The sequence below is a fragment of the Gavia stellata genome, chromosome 5 (assembly GCF_030936135.1).
Source record: "Gavia stellata isolate bGavSte3 chromosome 5, bGavSte3.hap2, whole genome shotgun sequence".
NCBI lineage: Eukaryota > Metazoa > Chordata > Aves > Gaviiformes > Gaviidae > Gavia > Gavia stellata.
The window spans coordinates 58,312,126-58,326,842 of record NC_082598.1 but is presented as its reverse complement, the minus strand read 5'-3'; the positions used below and the strand labels follow the sequence as shown (position 1 = coordinate 58,326,842).

The following is a 14,717-nucleotide window of genomic DNA, read 5'->3' as shown; positions in this document are numbered from 1 at the left end:
CCCTTTGGGGAACACAACCATATTAATTGAGATTGAGCTTGCTCAAATGAGTTATAATATCAGATTGTATTCATGTTAGAGGGTTTTTTAATGAACGCAAAAGTAACTGTACAGAGCTTTATTCCTGACCCTTGCACAACATACAAAAATGAGACAAAGCAAAATGAACAGCCCCTTTTTCGTCTCCCATGCTTTGAATTGTTGTTGTGTGACAATGACCCTTTACAATCAAGAAAGTCATTATTGTGATGCCTCTTTCTACCTGTACCTTTGTAAGCAGAGCTGGTGAGCTCCATAACATAGTGTGTGCTGCATCCTCTGCTTAGTGTCACTTACTGGCTCATCAGCAAGAAGGGAAAATTATACTGTAACTGCAGTAGCTAGTAGGGCAAGGAATATCTAGGAGCATTCAAAAAATGTTGAAGGATTAGGAACAACTTTAAAAAACAGAAAATAATTACCTTCACAAATGCAAAGTTCCTTCCATGTTCAAGGAGCTCATAGCCAACAGGATAAAAAAAATCCTGCTGTGAGCACTTTTGTATTCAGCATCTGCATTTACAGTTAAATGCAGGATAATTGCAATATTGACAGCATATATAAACTAAGAGTGATGCAACTATTACATTCCTCATTATCTTGTAGAGTTCTGTGTCACCATGAAAAACAATTGTCCTATAAAAATTCAGTTTCCAGCTTTCCTCTCTGTATTGCAGACATGATAAAAGCATAATTATAAATGCACAACAACAGAAAGGCAAACCGGTAATGCTCTTGAGACTGAGAGTAGAAAATGCTTTCATGGGAGCATGATTCCATCCCTGATGTTCAATTCAGGGTATGTTTGTGTTATGTGTGTATGTGCCTTATATCATACATATAGCAAGTACCACGTGGATGCTTAGTAGCCCATATGTCTAAGTTAGATTGAAGAAAAAAGTGTCAGTTTTCAAATCTTTTTGTTTAAAAAAATATATACTGTTTATTTGCTTTCTACTGCTTTAAATCAACATTTTGTTGAAACATTTTGGTAATTTCTGACTTTCATTTAAGTTGGGTTTTTTTTTTAAATATATACATCTTAGCCTTTAATGATTTGTCAAAATGTATTGCAACTTTAGATATACCTGTGAGACAAAGGTATTGTGAGTTTGTGTATAAAATGTTGCGTGCATAGGTCTCAGTTTAGTTGGTTTACACAAATTTATTGTACAGGCTGCCCAATACTGCATCAGTAAGCAATCTCTGATGATTTTAGGATCAGGTATAGCATATAATAGCTTAAAACCTGCTGTGATGGGAAGATTGAGGCAAAGGCTGAGTGCTGAGGAGTCCCAATCGTATTCATTAACCCAGAATGATATGTAACTTCATAGAACTGACCAATTCAGAAAACTTTACTTCCGATTAGAACTGGCAAACCTCAGCCAGTATTTTTTTTTTTTTTGTCTGAAAACCTCTAAAGTGCAGTGTTGTTGTGAGGAACTAATACAAAACTGCAGCATCTACAACAAGGTATGTTTTAGGCTGCCTTCAGTGTAAGGATTAGATAGCCACAACAATTCTGTATTTTACCATCGTTCCTCTGTAATGTTATTTCTAATATTTTTTTAAAAAAAATCTTTAAAAACTTGCATGTGAATTAAAATATGATTTTTAATGTAGCACAAAAAAATTTTCATACTTACTTAAAAAAGCATTTTTCTCCAGCTGCTTTCCTTGTAGATAATAGTTCCCAGTTGAAATGCTTTTTTTCCCTCCCTTCTTTAAAATCACCCAGAATCGCAGAATGGTTGAAGTTGGAAGGGACCTCTGGAGGTCATCTGGTCCAACCTCTCTGCTCAGGCAGAGCCACCTAGAGCAGGTTGCCCAGGATCACCTCCAGATGGCTTTTGAACACCTCCCAGGATGGAGACTCCACAACCTCCCTGGGCAACCTGTGCCAGTGCTTGGTTACCCTCACAGCAAAATGTGTTTCCTGATGTTCAGACGGAAAAGTTTCAGCTCTGTGTAGCAGTACCTTCTCGCCAAAGTGAAGAGGTTTTGTAAGACTTAAAAGAAGTCTCCATGCTCACTTTCTTTCAACAAAACGAAACGTCATTTCAATTCAACTGAAATATTATTGAAGCGTCATAAAACACTAGAAGCTACGCTAGCCCTAGGAGTTTAAGAAATTCTCTCTTTATAGGGAGAAATACATAAATATTTGTCTCTGTCTTACAGTGTGAGCTGATTGTCTGGGTGGTTGTAGTTCATAGTCACAGCTACTATACTGTTTTGTAATATAATTCTGCTTCATGCAAGTAATTTGTTATGAGGGGGCTAGAATAACTGATGACTTTCACTGGCTTTCCTAGGCTAGGCACCTTAGTGATAGGAAGTCTGCTCTGTAAGGGCTTGCACCACCAAGAGATAGATACAACTCCTCAGTGTACAGAGGGTGCCTCTCCATTTGTCCAGGGTGGTCCAAGGGTAATGGTGATAAATAAGGGAGAGGAAACGTGTCAGCTACCTCCTGGGCTGACTGACAAGGGTTTATCTACTCCTCACTTGCTGGTTTAAATATTGGTTTATGCTTGCTTAAAACTGTGGTGCTTGCAGCAATGGCAAAAAGACTGTTGTTTGCCCAGCAATGTGTTCCTCCAGTTTTTAGACTTTGTTCATTCAACAGGCAGTAATTAGCACCTCCTTGAAACATGGGGGTGAGCCATAATAGTGAAAAAGCACCCAATACCTCCTTCTAAATCAGCTCAGCATCTGTGGATTCTTTCTCACTTGAGAATGATTGAGTTAGGATTTTCATCATTTCTAAATTGTTCTGACTATCTCAAGTATGAAGTTTCTCAAATGCAGGTTCAATGATGTGTTACTGTAATTTATTTCTGGAATCAGTTAATTGAAAGAAAGTTCATCAGTTTGAATTAAAACATGGAAATTCAATATGGAACTAAGAGTCTAGAATCTGACTTCGATACAGTTACTGGATTTTCTGTTACCTCCCTATTAGAGAGTACTGTAACTACTTGCTACTATTTAAGGAGTTAATCCTTGTCTTAGCTTTCCATAACTTTATCTTTTTCTTGTTTTTCAGGGTCAGCCTGGTCCTCAAGTAAGTGCCATCTTATTTTCCTACATAAGTTAAAGCTAAACACAGGGCCCACCAAACTCAGGTTATCTACAAAGTATTTTGATGGGGTTTTTTAATCCTACAGTAATAAGCTAGAAACTGGTAACCATTGCATAATTCAGTAAGGCAAATATTTCCCAAGAGAGAAACATGGGCCCCCCCATATGGTTGTCTGAGTTCCCTCAGCTGTTTGACCAGATGGTGGGGTTAACAACGTAATACTGAATAAAGCAAATCTCCTAACTATGGCTTGAAACTTTGCCACCTAACTTTAAAGCAAGATAAAATAACCTAGCAAATGTGTAGCAAATGTAATACTTCAACTGCTTATTAATCACATGCTAATAATGTTGCTATAATCCAGGCAGCCCTCAGTTATTTTAAATATTGCACTGCTAGCTATTTTGATTAATTATATACACCGCTTTGAATTAGTTCTGCTTTATTTAAGAATAGTAGAACTTTGTGTTGTGAGCTGTAATTGAAGATGTGGGAATCTAGGGATCTAACTTCAGTTCCAAGGTAGAAATAGACCAGCAGAAAGGAAACTTTAGGTATAGCAAAAATGAAACGTAAATTATTTGAGTTAGAGCGGTATAGAAATGTGGAAGAGCAAGGAAATGCCGGGGGGGTGTGGGGGGGCGGGGTGCGGGGAAGCCAATACCAAAGCCAAACTTAGTGAAATCAGTTGAAAAACTACCTTTTTGCATACTGAAGATGCATTATGCAAAGTAAACTCTGGTCTGTGGGACCATCTTAGCACAAATGAGGTGCCTAAACCAGGATTTCTGTGAGGGCCTTTTACATTTCAGAATCATAATTGAAAGTCAAAGCTTTACAGCCTTACTGCCTGATAATTTTTTTTTTTTAAAGTTAAGGTTTTCTTTATGGGAAGCAAGCGTTTTCCTCAGGTTTTTTGTTTGTAATCATCACTTTCTGTTGAAAGACAGTTTGTGTTACAAGCCTTCATCCCACTCAGTTTGAACGCCTGGTATCCTTGCAGCGCCAGGCTCCATTTAATAGCATTATATAAGTAGTCCGGATGGGATTGGAAATGACAACCCCCACATAGCACTTATGTTTCGCGGTAGGCTCTTGATGCGTGGCCTACCCAGAGAGGTATCTTCAGCCTCTGTGCTGCTGGGGGTCAATGAAGAGAGAGATTGTAATTCTGTGTGGCACTCGGGCTCTGAACAAGCTCTGCTGAGGACCTGAGGCTGCTGCTCGAGCCTGTGGGCAGCCCTCTAGTTGATGTTGACTTGTGCTGCCACCCGTGTCTTTTCCCTCTGGGTTTGGACCCCCACCTCCCACGTTTCAGTTGCTTGGAGAGCGTCTCTTGCTTAATGCTTGTAAACAGCTTCTCCGTCTTTGGAGCTGATATCTCTCCGTGAAATGCCCTGAGATAGCTGTAGGCAAAGAACCACAATGGAGATGGCAGCATTCAGTGCTGTTTCAAGGGTAGAAAGGCAGAGAAATCTTGTCACGATTGTAGGAGAAGTAGGGTGCAAACCATAGGAAAAACCCTCTAAAAATGCCCCCCCCCCGAATTGTATTAACTTCTCTGTGCCCTGAATGATCATACAGAAAACCGGTACAAGGTACTAGGACCCACAAGACTTTGGATGAGAATTCTTACATCCTAACTTCAGTAGTTCCTCCCAGTGGAAATGCTCATCTCTGTGCCATTGCCATTGTTCTGAGCAACACTTAGTATTATTCTTAGTGCTGCCTTTTCCTCCTTCTCAGCTCAAGATGCTCTTATTGTGGCAGGAGGAGATGTATGTACTCGATCATTTTGACTGGCTGATTGAGTCCAGGAAGAATTCTTGCAAGGGCACTGGTGAGGAAGTCATAGTCAGAGTAAGATTCAGCTTTAGATTAAGATGCTTAAACCTAGAAGTTTGTGTGTAGGTGTTGACACGTGACGTGTCTAAGCACTCCTTGTAGTCAGTGAAGGTTGAGTCAATACTCAGGGTGCCTAGAGACCTCCTCAGCTCCTTGTAAACTTCTAGGGCTCAATCGCATTGCCTGCATACAGGCATTTGTTGCTGCATGAGATGATCCAAGGTTTCCTGCCTAGCCTCTGGCTGTTGTATGTACAAGGGTGGGAGTCTGTATTGGACCATTGTTGTATCTGTCAGTTATGGGCAGCTGTCTTGGATATCTCAGGAACCTCTCACACGATGCTAGTTGCACGCATTTGTGCCTCTTAATTACAGATTCTGATTCTAGGCAGCTACTGAATCGAATAAACGTTCTTCTGAATTGCTTTCTAGCCTATGTTGACATCTACGTGTTTTGGGCAACTACATGTAGGCTGTACATTTAGATGTCTTTCCTCTTCAGCTGAAACCCAGATCCAGATAACTTCATGAGACAGCATTTTAAAAATGTTGAAAGCTGTGGTTGAAAATCTCAAGACTTATTAAAATTATTTTGAAAGTATCAATAGAAAACTGAATCTGTTCACATACAGATAATATAAGTCAAACCCCCTCGGTTTCTCATTAAAAACTGCAGAAATTTCAGCAACCCATGATTGTCAGTAATTTCCCCAGTCTTAACTGTGTCCATGAGAAATCCAAAATGAAAAGTATTGGTCGGTTTGGTTAGTGAGTGCAGGCTCCGTGGCTTCAAAGATCAGAATTGCTATGCTGACAAAAGCAGCACTTAGAAAGTTTTTGATGTCATAGCCATGTAAGTCCACATTACAATCAAAGATAAATTGTAATCTATTTTTTTTACACTCAGTGTTTTATTAGCACCTATTCTTTTTTGCTATGATTTTCAAAAAGTACACACTAAATTCACCCAACGCGTACATAATTACCGTCTACCAATATACATTCATAACAGATCAGTAACACCTCCTATCTTTTTATCTTTAGAGTTTTACTGCTTCTTTTCTTCAAAAACACATCACAAAAGATAATTTTCCTTCATATTTTCCTGTTTTAAGTAAAAACAAACTTTATTACGACCCACAAGCATTTTTTCAGAAAAAGCTCATGGTTATACTGTATCTCTGAAAGGTGAAGACCATAATCAATAGCTAAAGAATGTCTAGCATAACCTTTAAAAAAATAAAGTACCTTATGATTTTGGTTTTCTGTTAAAAAGAACGCTCTTTCAAATACCATGTAAACTGAGTTTCTTTGTAGAAGAGCAAGTAGTAAGATTTTTAATATTTTTGCTGAAACTTAAATTCTGGCTTTTGAGTGACCCCAAAGAATACCTGCTTTTTCTTGTTTAGAATGTAAATATGTATTTAGATTAGCTCGTACCAGAAAGGTTTATTTTCCCAATAAATCTATACAACCAAATTCTGCCCATACATCTCCTGTTTAAAATAATGGAAGTATTCATGTTTGTCAAAGAACAGACTTAAGCTTCTAGTCTAAAGTTAATTCCATAAGGAATGTACTATCTGGGTAAAGAGAGAAGGCTTGTTATTTTTAACTTTTTTTGTTGTTTAGAAGTAAAGTTCATATAAATATTAGAAAACAGTGCATTTAGTATTATGGTGAAGGAAGACAAAACAATCCTTTATGAAATTCTGCTGAACTAATACTATAAATGTGGGGCAGGGTGGTGTTCTGGTGTGACTCTGTCTCGGTCAGCCAACTGTTTTCTTCTTCGTGGCAATATTCTCTCCCCGGTCTCTCTCTCGTGCAAGATACTTTCTCTTTCATGTCAGCATACGTGATCACTCTCTGTGTGGGACTTTGAGATATAGCAGCCCCACAGATGCTTCGCCCTTCTCTTTGGCAGCCATTCAAATCTGCATTAGAAATGGACAAAATGCTGATGATTGATACTTGTGTTCATGAGATTCTTGTTTTCCTGTATGTGAAATGTCTGTGGAAGTGATGTTATTTCAGTCTGAAATTTTCCAGTGTTGTGTGTGTGATAAAGGGTTCCCATAGCAATTCTGGTGACAAATGTATGCGTGTGTCTCTTTCACCATCAAGCTTCAGTGTATGCAACTGGAGTATTTTTAATTTCTGATGGCAGAGATTCTGATTCATGGTTAGACAGGCTATTACTGGCTTGTGCTGTCAACAGAGCTGGTGGGAACCGTTTAAACTTTAGTTTTCTGGTTTTTGTCAAGGACTGAGAAAAATAGCCTGCAGGACATAGGCCATAGTTTTGAGCTGTTTTGGATGGCAGCAGTGTATGTAAGAGATGTGTTTCTCACTTCCTAGAGAGCACTGTGACGGTAGGGAGAATCTTAGACCTTAGGAAGGAGTTGAGTATCTGACAGCAGGAAGGACGGGAAGGGGGTTGTGTAAAGAAAATGTACTGTAGTCCTGCTGAGTTTCCCTTTCAGTTTTGATAGTTTGGATAGCCATCTGCGCTCCAAGATTTGTTAAATATTCCTCTCCGCTAGCTCATGCCATTCAGCACTGGGGCGGTTGATAAGGTGAAGTGATCATGTGTGTGTTTCAATGGCTTTTTAAGCTATGGGTACATAAGGTACATAAGATGTCCTATTGACTAATGCTGCAAAGTGGTCTCTGCCTGTCGGACCCTTAGGGTTGGACATGCTGCTTCTGTTCTGATCACGATAAATTGGGGTTTAAGCTCCACGTTCCTTGTTCCCAGCAGTTTGCCTTTAGGAATGCCTAGAGTCTCTGCTTGTGTGGAGAGTGGGGGAAGGAGGCAAGAAGTACACTTATGAAGGACAGAATCATTGTAAGGCTGGAGAAATAGTTCATCACCTTGAGATACACAGTGCAGTGAAGTTGCTGCTCCAAGAGAAGCCCAATGGTTGCATCCAGGCCATCAGCCGTTCACCCTCTAGAGAATGATCTTGTGGCATGTTTCTTCTTTTAGCAGCTGATACCCTAAGCTCCTTTGTAAACCTCTGATCCTGCTGAAGGATTGTATGGCTCAGTTTGAATACGCAAATGCTAGTCTGCTTTTGAGTTGCGAGTGGCAGGTCAGATTTTGCTATCAAACGTTAACAGTTAGTTTGTTAACAAAGAACAGGTACAGTCACTCAAATTTTTGTTTTCTAGGCAAATATGGAGTGATGTTATCTTTGTTTTCTGTGTTTATGCGTGTGTGTACGCACTTTGTCAGATGCCATCAGGCCATTATTTCAGTTTAGGTTATGAAACTCCTTCAATAAACTTTGTGCGTCTTGGTTTCTTCTTAATTCCTTATGTAAAACTGTGATTACTTATATAGAAATCAGAATATGAGTTAGAAGTTGGTGTAAATTCATGGGGGGAGGCACCCTAATACTGTGCTCTTTCATTTAAAGGGAGCCAAATACCATTTTGTATCTGAAGATCTGGGTTCAGTTTTTCATTTCTTCTGAAGTGTCTTCGCTAGCATGTAAACAGTGCAAAGAGCTACTGCACTGCCCACGTCCTGCCTTAGGTATTACTGACCTCAGTGGGAGTTGAATACAGCAAAATAGAACCTCGACGTCATGTCGAGGCAGGGACCGTAAGTTAGAGAGGAAATGTATTTTCAAAGGGGGAACGAATAGTTTGTTAGGCTTTGGCAAAGAAGGACAAGTACTGAAAGAGAATATATAACAGGTTTATTTGTCTTGCAAAGAAATTCTTCCTAAGTGAGTTTAAAACATTTGTAGCTGTTAAGTTTTCATATGCATGCCACACATTTCCTCCCAACTACTGTCATCGAGTCCAAACTAATTAGTTATATCTGTGTAAATGAAAATGAGCTTAGGCTTAGCCTGAGAGCTTTGGCTCATATACAGCAGTAGAAGTAGATTATTGTAGCGTCTTTTAAAAAATAATTAGTCTCGTCTAATGGCCAGGTAGACATAGGAGGACAGCCGAACACAGTATGTAGAAATCTGTTTCTTACTTGCATCTGTACCGATAACGAGGCCAAATACTTGATCCCATTGCCTTTAATAACATTTTGCTATCAATTTTGAGAACAGAAATTGAGAACTGAGGGTATCACATAAATAAACAGGCTTGTACTAAGTCTCATATGTATTTAGCAGGCGGAGCTTTACCACTTGTTTATCATTTCCCTTCCTTTCTAAAGCTGTAATAGAATTCCTGAACACTATTGAAATTATGAGAACTTTTTAGGAAACACTCAGCCCATATTGACTGGTGGACCTGAAGAAACAAATGCAATCATAATGGCTTTCTACTTTATGTTAGTTGCCAAATAAGAAGCAAGGACCTAGTTCTTGTTTCCCACCATTTTTATAACCCTATAGCTCAGTCATTTTGAACCACATCAGAGAACATAGGAGGAGAAATCATGCTCAAAACTTCATTTACTGTCTGATGTGTACATAAATGTTTGATACAAAAGATGCAAGAAATATATCTTCCCAGAAGGAGCTAATGTATTTAATTGTTTTAAAGTATGTTGCTTTCTCAGCTTTGTAAGTAATAAAGCAGAAGTTAATTTTGTTAAAAGGAATTGACAAAAACAATAAGCACTTTTAAAATATAAACCACTTCAGTTTCCCCTGGTAGACTTATGTACATGTGTAAACCAGGATAGCTGTGAATGTTAAATGCCTCTTCAGCTAAGCAGATGGCATTAGTGCAAATAAGAGGATTCTTTGCTTTGTGAAGAAGAGAGCACAGAATTGGAGATTTAGGGGCAAATTATGCCGGACTATCAGTTGTACCAAGACTAAGGAAGCACCACACATAATTTAAAAAGCCCGAGGGGAGTAAGTTCTAGGCATCAACAAGGAAAATTCTTGTAGCATTGGATATTGTGCTCTGCTTCCAACACGTTTTTTTACTTGTCTTTTTCCGTCCTTTTGCCAGGATCTGTGAAGGAGCCTCTAATGGGGCAGATTAATGATTTCCCTACAGTACCCTGCTAAATGAGCTTGGGTGGGGATAATCAGACTCGTTAGAGCTCTGTTCGTCTAATGTCCGACGGCCAAAGCAGAGGCCAGACTCCTATCCCAGCTGTGCAACTGCGTTCTTTTACCTACTCTGATAGGCATGCTTTTGAGTTACGATTTCAGTAACTATCTCTGGAAATCTTGTGCTGAAATAGCAAGAGGTTCAAATGTTCCACAGAATTTCCTGGAACTGGTAATTTATTTCTGATTTGGTTACCTGATTCAGAAAAATGTCAAATTTGAAATCTGTTAATTTAACAATTACCCATTCAAACTAGGGTTTGATTTTTCTACAGGCACAAAAATAAGAATATTCATTATACAGAATTCTGTGGAAAGGGCTCTTCATGCAAGGTAATGTCAGCTCTGGATGCCCTCGTAAAATAGGTTCTGTTGTTATGAAGGCGGCTTCTCTTACTAAACCTGAAGATCCCCCTCCAGAGTAGCTGTATGCAATAGATGAAGAAAGCTTCGAAGATGGATTCTTGGAACAGCTTAAGTTGTTTAGCCCAAAACTTTTAGAAGTTGATCCCCTCATTTCATAGTTCATATAGTGACCATTTATGGTACTGTTTCTCTGAAAAACCAAGTCCTAGGAAAAAAAAAAATAAAACTAATATATAAAACTCTAAAAGAAAACAGGAAGGAGGGCTTTCTATTTGTTGGGTCTTACCAACTTTTATTTATGGTGGCATCATTAATTTCTGAAAAGAATTGGTTTTGTTTTAATAAACGTGAAGGTCTGATTTCACTCATTACATATGCTAGCATAAATGTTATGGGGAATCACACATTAGCATTCCACCTATTCATCTAGACATTGCAGCTGTCCCCAAGGCATACTAGATCTTCTAACAGCACGTGAAGAACTGTGAAGCAAAAATTACTTGTAATCCTTAATTTGGTATAGCATTGCTTAGCTTAACAGAGTACATATGAGTATGAAAAAGCAATTGCAAGCCTACTACTGCGGTTCCTTTATGAGATGTACAGAGAGTTGTCAAAATATAATTAAGAACTGTGAAATATTTCTGGTGTTCCTAAATCATTTCTTTATCAAATGACCTTTGTATTCTCTTCATGCTATTCTACAGATGGCAGAAATACACTAGTGTGTTCTGCATTTTATTAAGAATTATGTCAAAGCAAAGTATTGCACTGTGTTCAAGAATATTATATAGTATTTTACTATCCTGCTGCACATGTTTTTAATTTGATATTAAACTCCTACTGGCTTATTGTTTTTACTGATCCTCATGCTGTATTTCAGCTTTGAATTCCAGTTCAATTTGTTGCAGATCCCAGTAGTTTCACTAGCTTTAAAAAAAAAAAAAAAAAAAAAAGTTATAAAAATGTGTATTTCATCAAGCTTATGGCGACTTAAAGATAATGCTGTGATACCTAAGACCTTAGTCTTCCACAAGGTTTTCAAAATATCAGAGTTTCCTTGATCACCCATTATCAGTCGAGAGCGCTGATGACTTTCTGTGCTGGAAGCTGGGAAGTCCTGCAAACTAGAGCAGACCTGGGAGATTGGGGTGTCAGGCTGCCAGATGGAAGCTTCAAAATTTGTATTTTCCATTATAAAGCGACTCTTTTGTCAACTGAAATTTGACTTTAAGCAACCTTAGATGTTAGCAGGAATGCTTCAGGTTCTTTAGATTGAATTTGTGCTGGCATGAAGAGCTGTGATGATGTGCTCTTCTCTCCTGTAAGTTTGAGTCAAGTTTGGAGAAGGAAGAAAAAATAGAAAATGCAGCAATTCCTTACATTGGAGTCTTTTTGTATACTACCAGTAATGTTATTAATGAGCACGGCATGGAAGTGTCCATTCTGTGAGCTTTAATCCAAAATTTTACATTTGAAAAATGCTTTGGCTGTCCCTGCAGTGGCATAGGAGTTCCTAATAATCTTTCTTGCTGAGATCTGTCAGTAACATTCAAGACTTGTGAGCTGCTGAGAAACATGTAAGAGAATCATGTATTTTCAGAAATACAATCCAGTTGTATTGCACAGTATGTCTGTTAGTGATCATTTGCCAAAAAGAATGAATATCCATTTAAGTATACATATCCATATGTGTGTAATTTCCCCTGAAGATGTTCTGAATTTTGTAGACCAAACTATTAGTCCTGAGGAGAAAACTGTTTTGTTTTTAATAAACTTTATGTTGTCTTAAATTGCTTCCTGTATAAAGAAAGATGTTGCCAGCCTTAAAGGTTACAAAAATATCTTCAGTCATCTCACTTTTATATATGCCTGTGTATAAAAGTATGTCTATGCTTGTAGCTGATACAAAAATTCCTTCGCATTTATCCGGCATTTCAACTCAAACTTCACAAATCCGAACAGTTCTCAAAATAGCTCTATGAAGTATGTCATTGTAGTTTTCCCCTGTTGTAGCTGAGGAAATTGAGGAAGATAAACGAAATGTTTAGTTCTTCTACTAGCATTTGTTTGTCTTATTGTAACACATATTATTTTATATGCTATTTTAATGCGCTTTTATTTCTGTAGACTCATTTGAATAAATTGGTCTGTGATTAAGGGTTGACAGATTCCCAGCAAGACTAGAGTTATGACTTAGAGTGTCAAGTCTTTGCCTCTTAGCAATGACTTGTAGCTGGGATAGTTTGGAGACATTTGCGATAACCTAGTACTTACAGGTTGCCTCAGGTTGATTTGTGCAGTGTAGCTTTTATCATTAGTGAGGCAGTTCTTGTAAAAAGGCTTGTTTGGGTACCAAACAAGGTACCCAAATGGAGCCTGGCACGCACAGAAACTGTTTGAGGGACTACAGGATGTGCAAGGAGGGGATAGGAAAGAAAGAAGGATAAGATCCTCAGAGAAATGTATGTTGGTATTTCATTAACATACGTTTTTCCCAACCATTAGCATATCCTCAAGTTAAAAAAGTTACCTAGGCTGTGAAATAATTTCATTGCTCTTAATCTCTGGAGGTTATACTGCAGTCTCAGAAGGCTTTCCATCCCTTGGGCTATATTTTAAGCAGCTATGGCTTATATAATACAAGCTTATACTAATATTTTACTGCCTTTCTTTAAAAAAAATTCGTGATTTAAGTGATCTAACACACCACTTCTTTTACAGCAGTATTTTATAGTAGCATTTGCAGAGAACACTGAAAGAGTGTCAAAATCTTTCTTTGGCATTCTACTACCTTGAATGAGCAAATGTATCCTGTACTGAGTAGTAAAGTTTGGAAAAAAAAAAAAAACCAAGACAGCGTATGTACAGGATGACATGCCTTTGAAATACTGAATGAAACTCAAGGCATTGCTACTGAAACAAGTGTGGATTCACCACAGTAAGTAGAATGGAACTGACCTCCCCTTTTTTAAAAGTCTGTGTTAAAATCCGTTTGCTGAAATTAAGTTTAGTGTTGAAATACAGCAAACGTATGGTAGCTGCAAAACCTTGTTTGCATGGGACATCTCCCGTTTTGCTCATTTACACAAGTTCAGCCTTTATTACTTTAATGTAAATATGCCTTAATATGATAGCAGGTATGGGCCAAAATTCTTTCAAAAGGGTACCGGGCTTTTAGTAGCAGATTCTTTGAAATTAATCTTAGGGCTTTCAATAACGAATTTTGGGTTGTTCTTAATTTCTTCCAAAGAGGGAGGTGGGGAAGTGGGAGAATCTATGAAAACAGAATGAAATGGGTACAGGTCACAACAATCAAATTGTGGTTTTTTTCCTTGAATCGGCTTACTTTTATTTCATTAGCTGCCTTGTTTTGAAACTAGTCCTTATTTCAAGTAGATGAACAGAGAGTTTTTCAGGTATTCCAATCATTTGTTTCTGTGTGGTTATGATTTTTTTGTAGAGCTGTACCCTGTGCAGCACGTGTTAATGAGGTACACAAATCTTCGCCTTCACCCAATTGCCGGTCAAAGGAGGATCTGCCTGGTAGATAGCTGTGTGCTCTTCCTCTACACAGTAGTAATGGAGACAGTAAAGTTGAAAGATCCAGGAGGCTAGGGAGCTTGGAAGACCTATTTCAATGAGCACAGGTACTTCTTTTGTAGGTAGTGATTGGCAGTGGCGAATCCCCATTGCTCTGAAACTCTCCCCTTCCCTTGCTTTCTTCCTTGGTCTGTTTTCTTCAAAATGCTTGAAATTCAGCCTGTCATCCTCATCAAAAAGGTTCTTTTAAGTCAAACAAAAAAGACCAAATGAGCAAAGGACGCTGCCATTTCAGCTGAATTATCTACCAGGCCACTAAGCAATCGGGGAAGAACCAAATGTCTTTGAATTACAGAAGCCGCTGTTCAAGTTTTAGGTAAAAAATGACTGAAACATTAGAATGTGAACTACTGTTTCTGAAAATAACAGGAAGTTGTTAACTCCCAGTGAGGAGCTGTTTTCTTACTAAACTTCTAGGAATAAATGAGAGAGCTGGCCTGTGGATAAAAATCTACCAAAGGAAGTATAAAAAATATTTAATGGTGTATTTTTTATCTCAAAAATCTGGAAAAGGATTTCATGAGTTTGATTGGCAGGAGGTGTAATTTTTTCTTTTCAATTTCTATTGTGTTGGGAAAGAAAGCCAGAATGTACTTCCATGATCCCTGCAGTTTTATAAGCCCTAAATTCCACCGGACTATACTGGTCTTCTTTTTATGCCTTTTCCCTTTTTTTTTTTTTTTTTTAATTACCATTTTCCCAAGTCCTCATTTGGTTTTGGAGCATATTAATTGC

At 38.2% G+C, this 14,717-nt stretch overlaps 1 protein-coding gene across 1 annotated transcript in view; it reads left to right on the top strand.

Moving 5' to 3' along the window:
* The window catches only part of COL25A1 (collagen type XXV alpha 1 chain), a 321,239-nt gene that overhangs the window by 193,343 nt on the left and 113,179 nt on the right, over nt 1-14,717 (top strand). Inside the window, exon 7 of the mRNA XM_059818218.1 lies at nt 3,092-3,109. Within this exon, the coding sequence (XP_059674201.1) occupies nt 3,092-3,109 (18 nt within the window). The remainder of the gene's footprint in view (nt 1-3,091; nt 3,110-14,717) is intronic.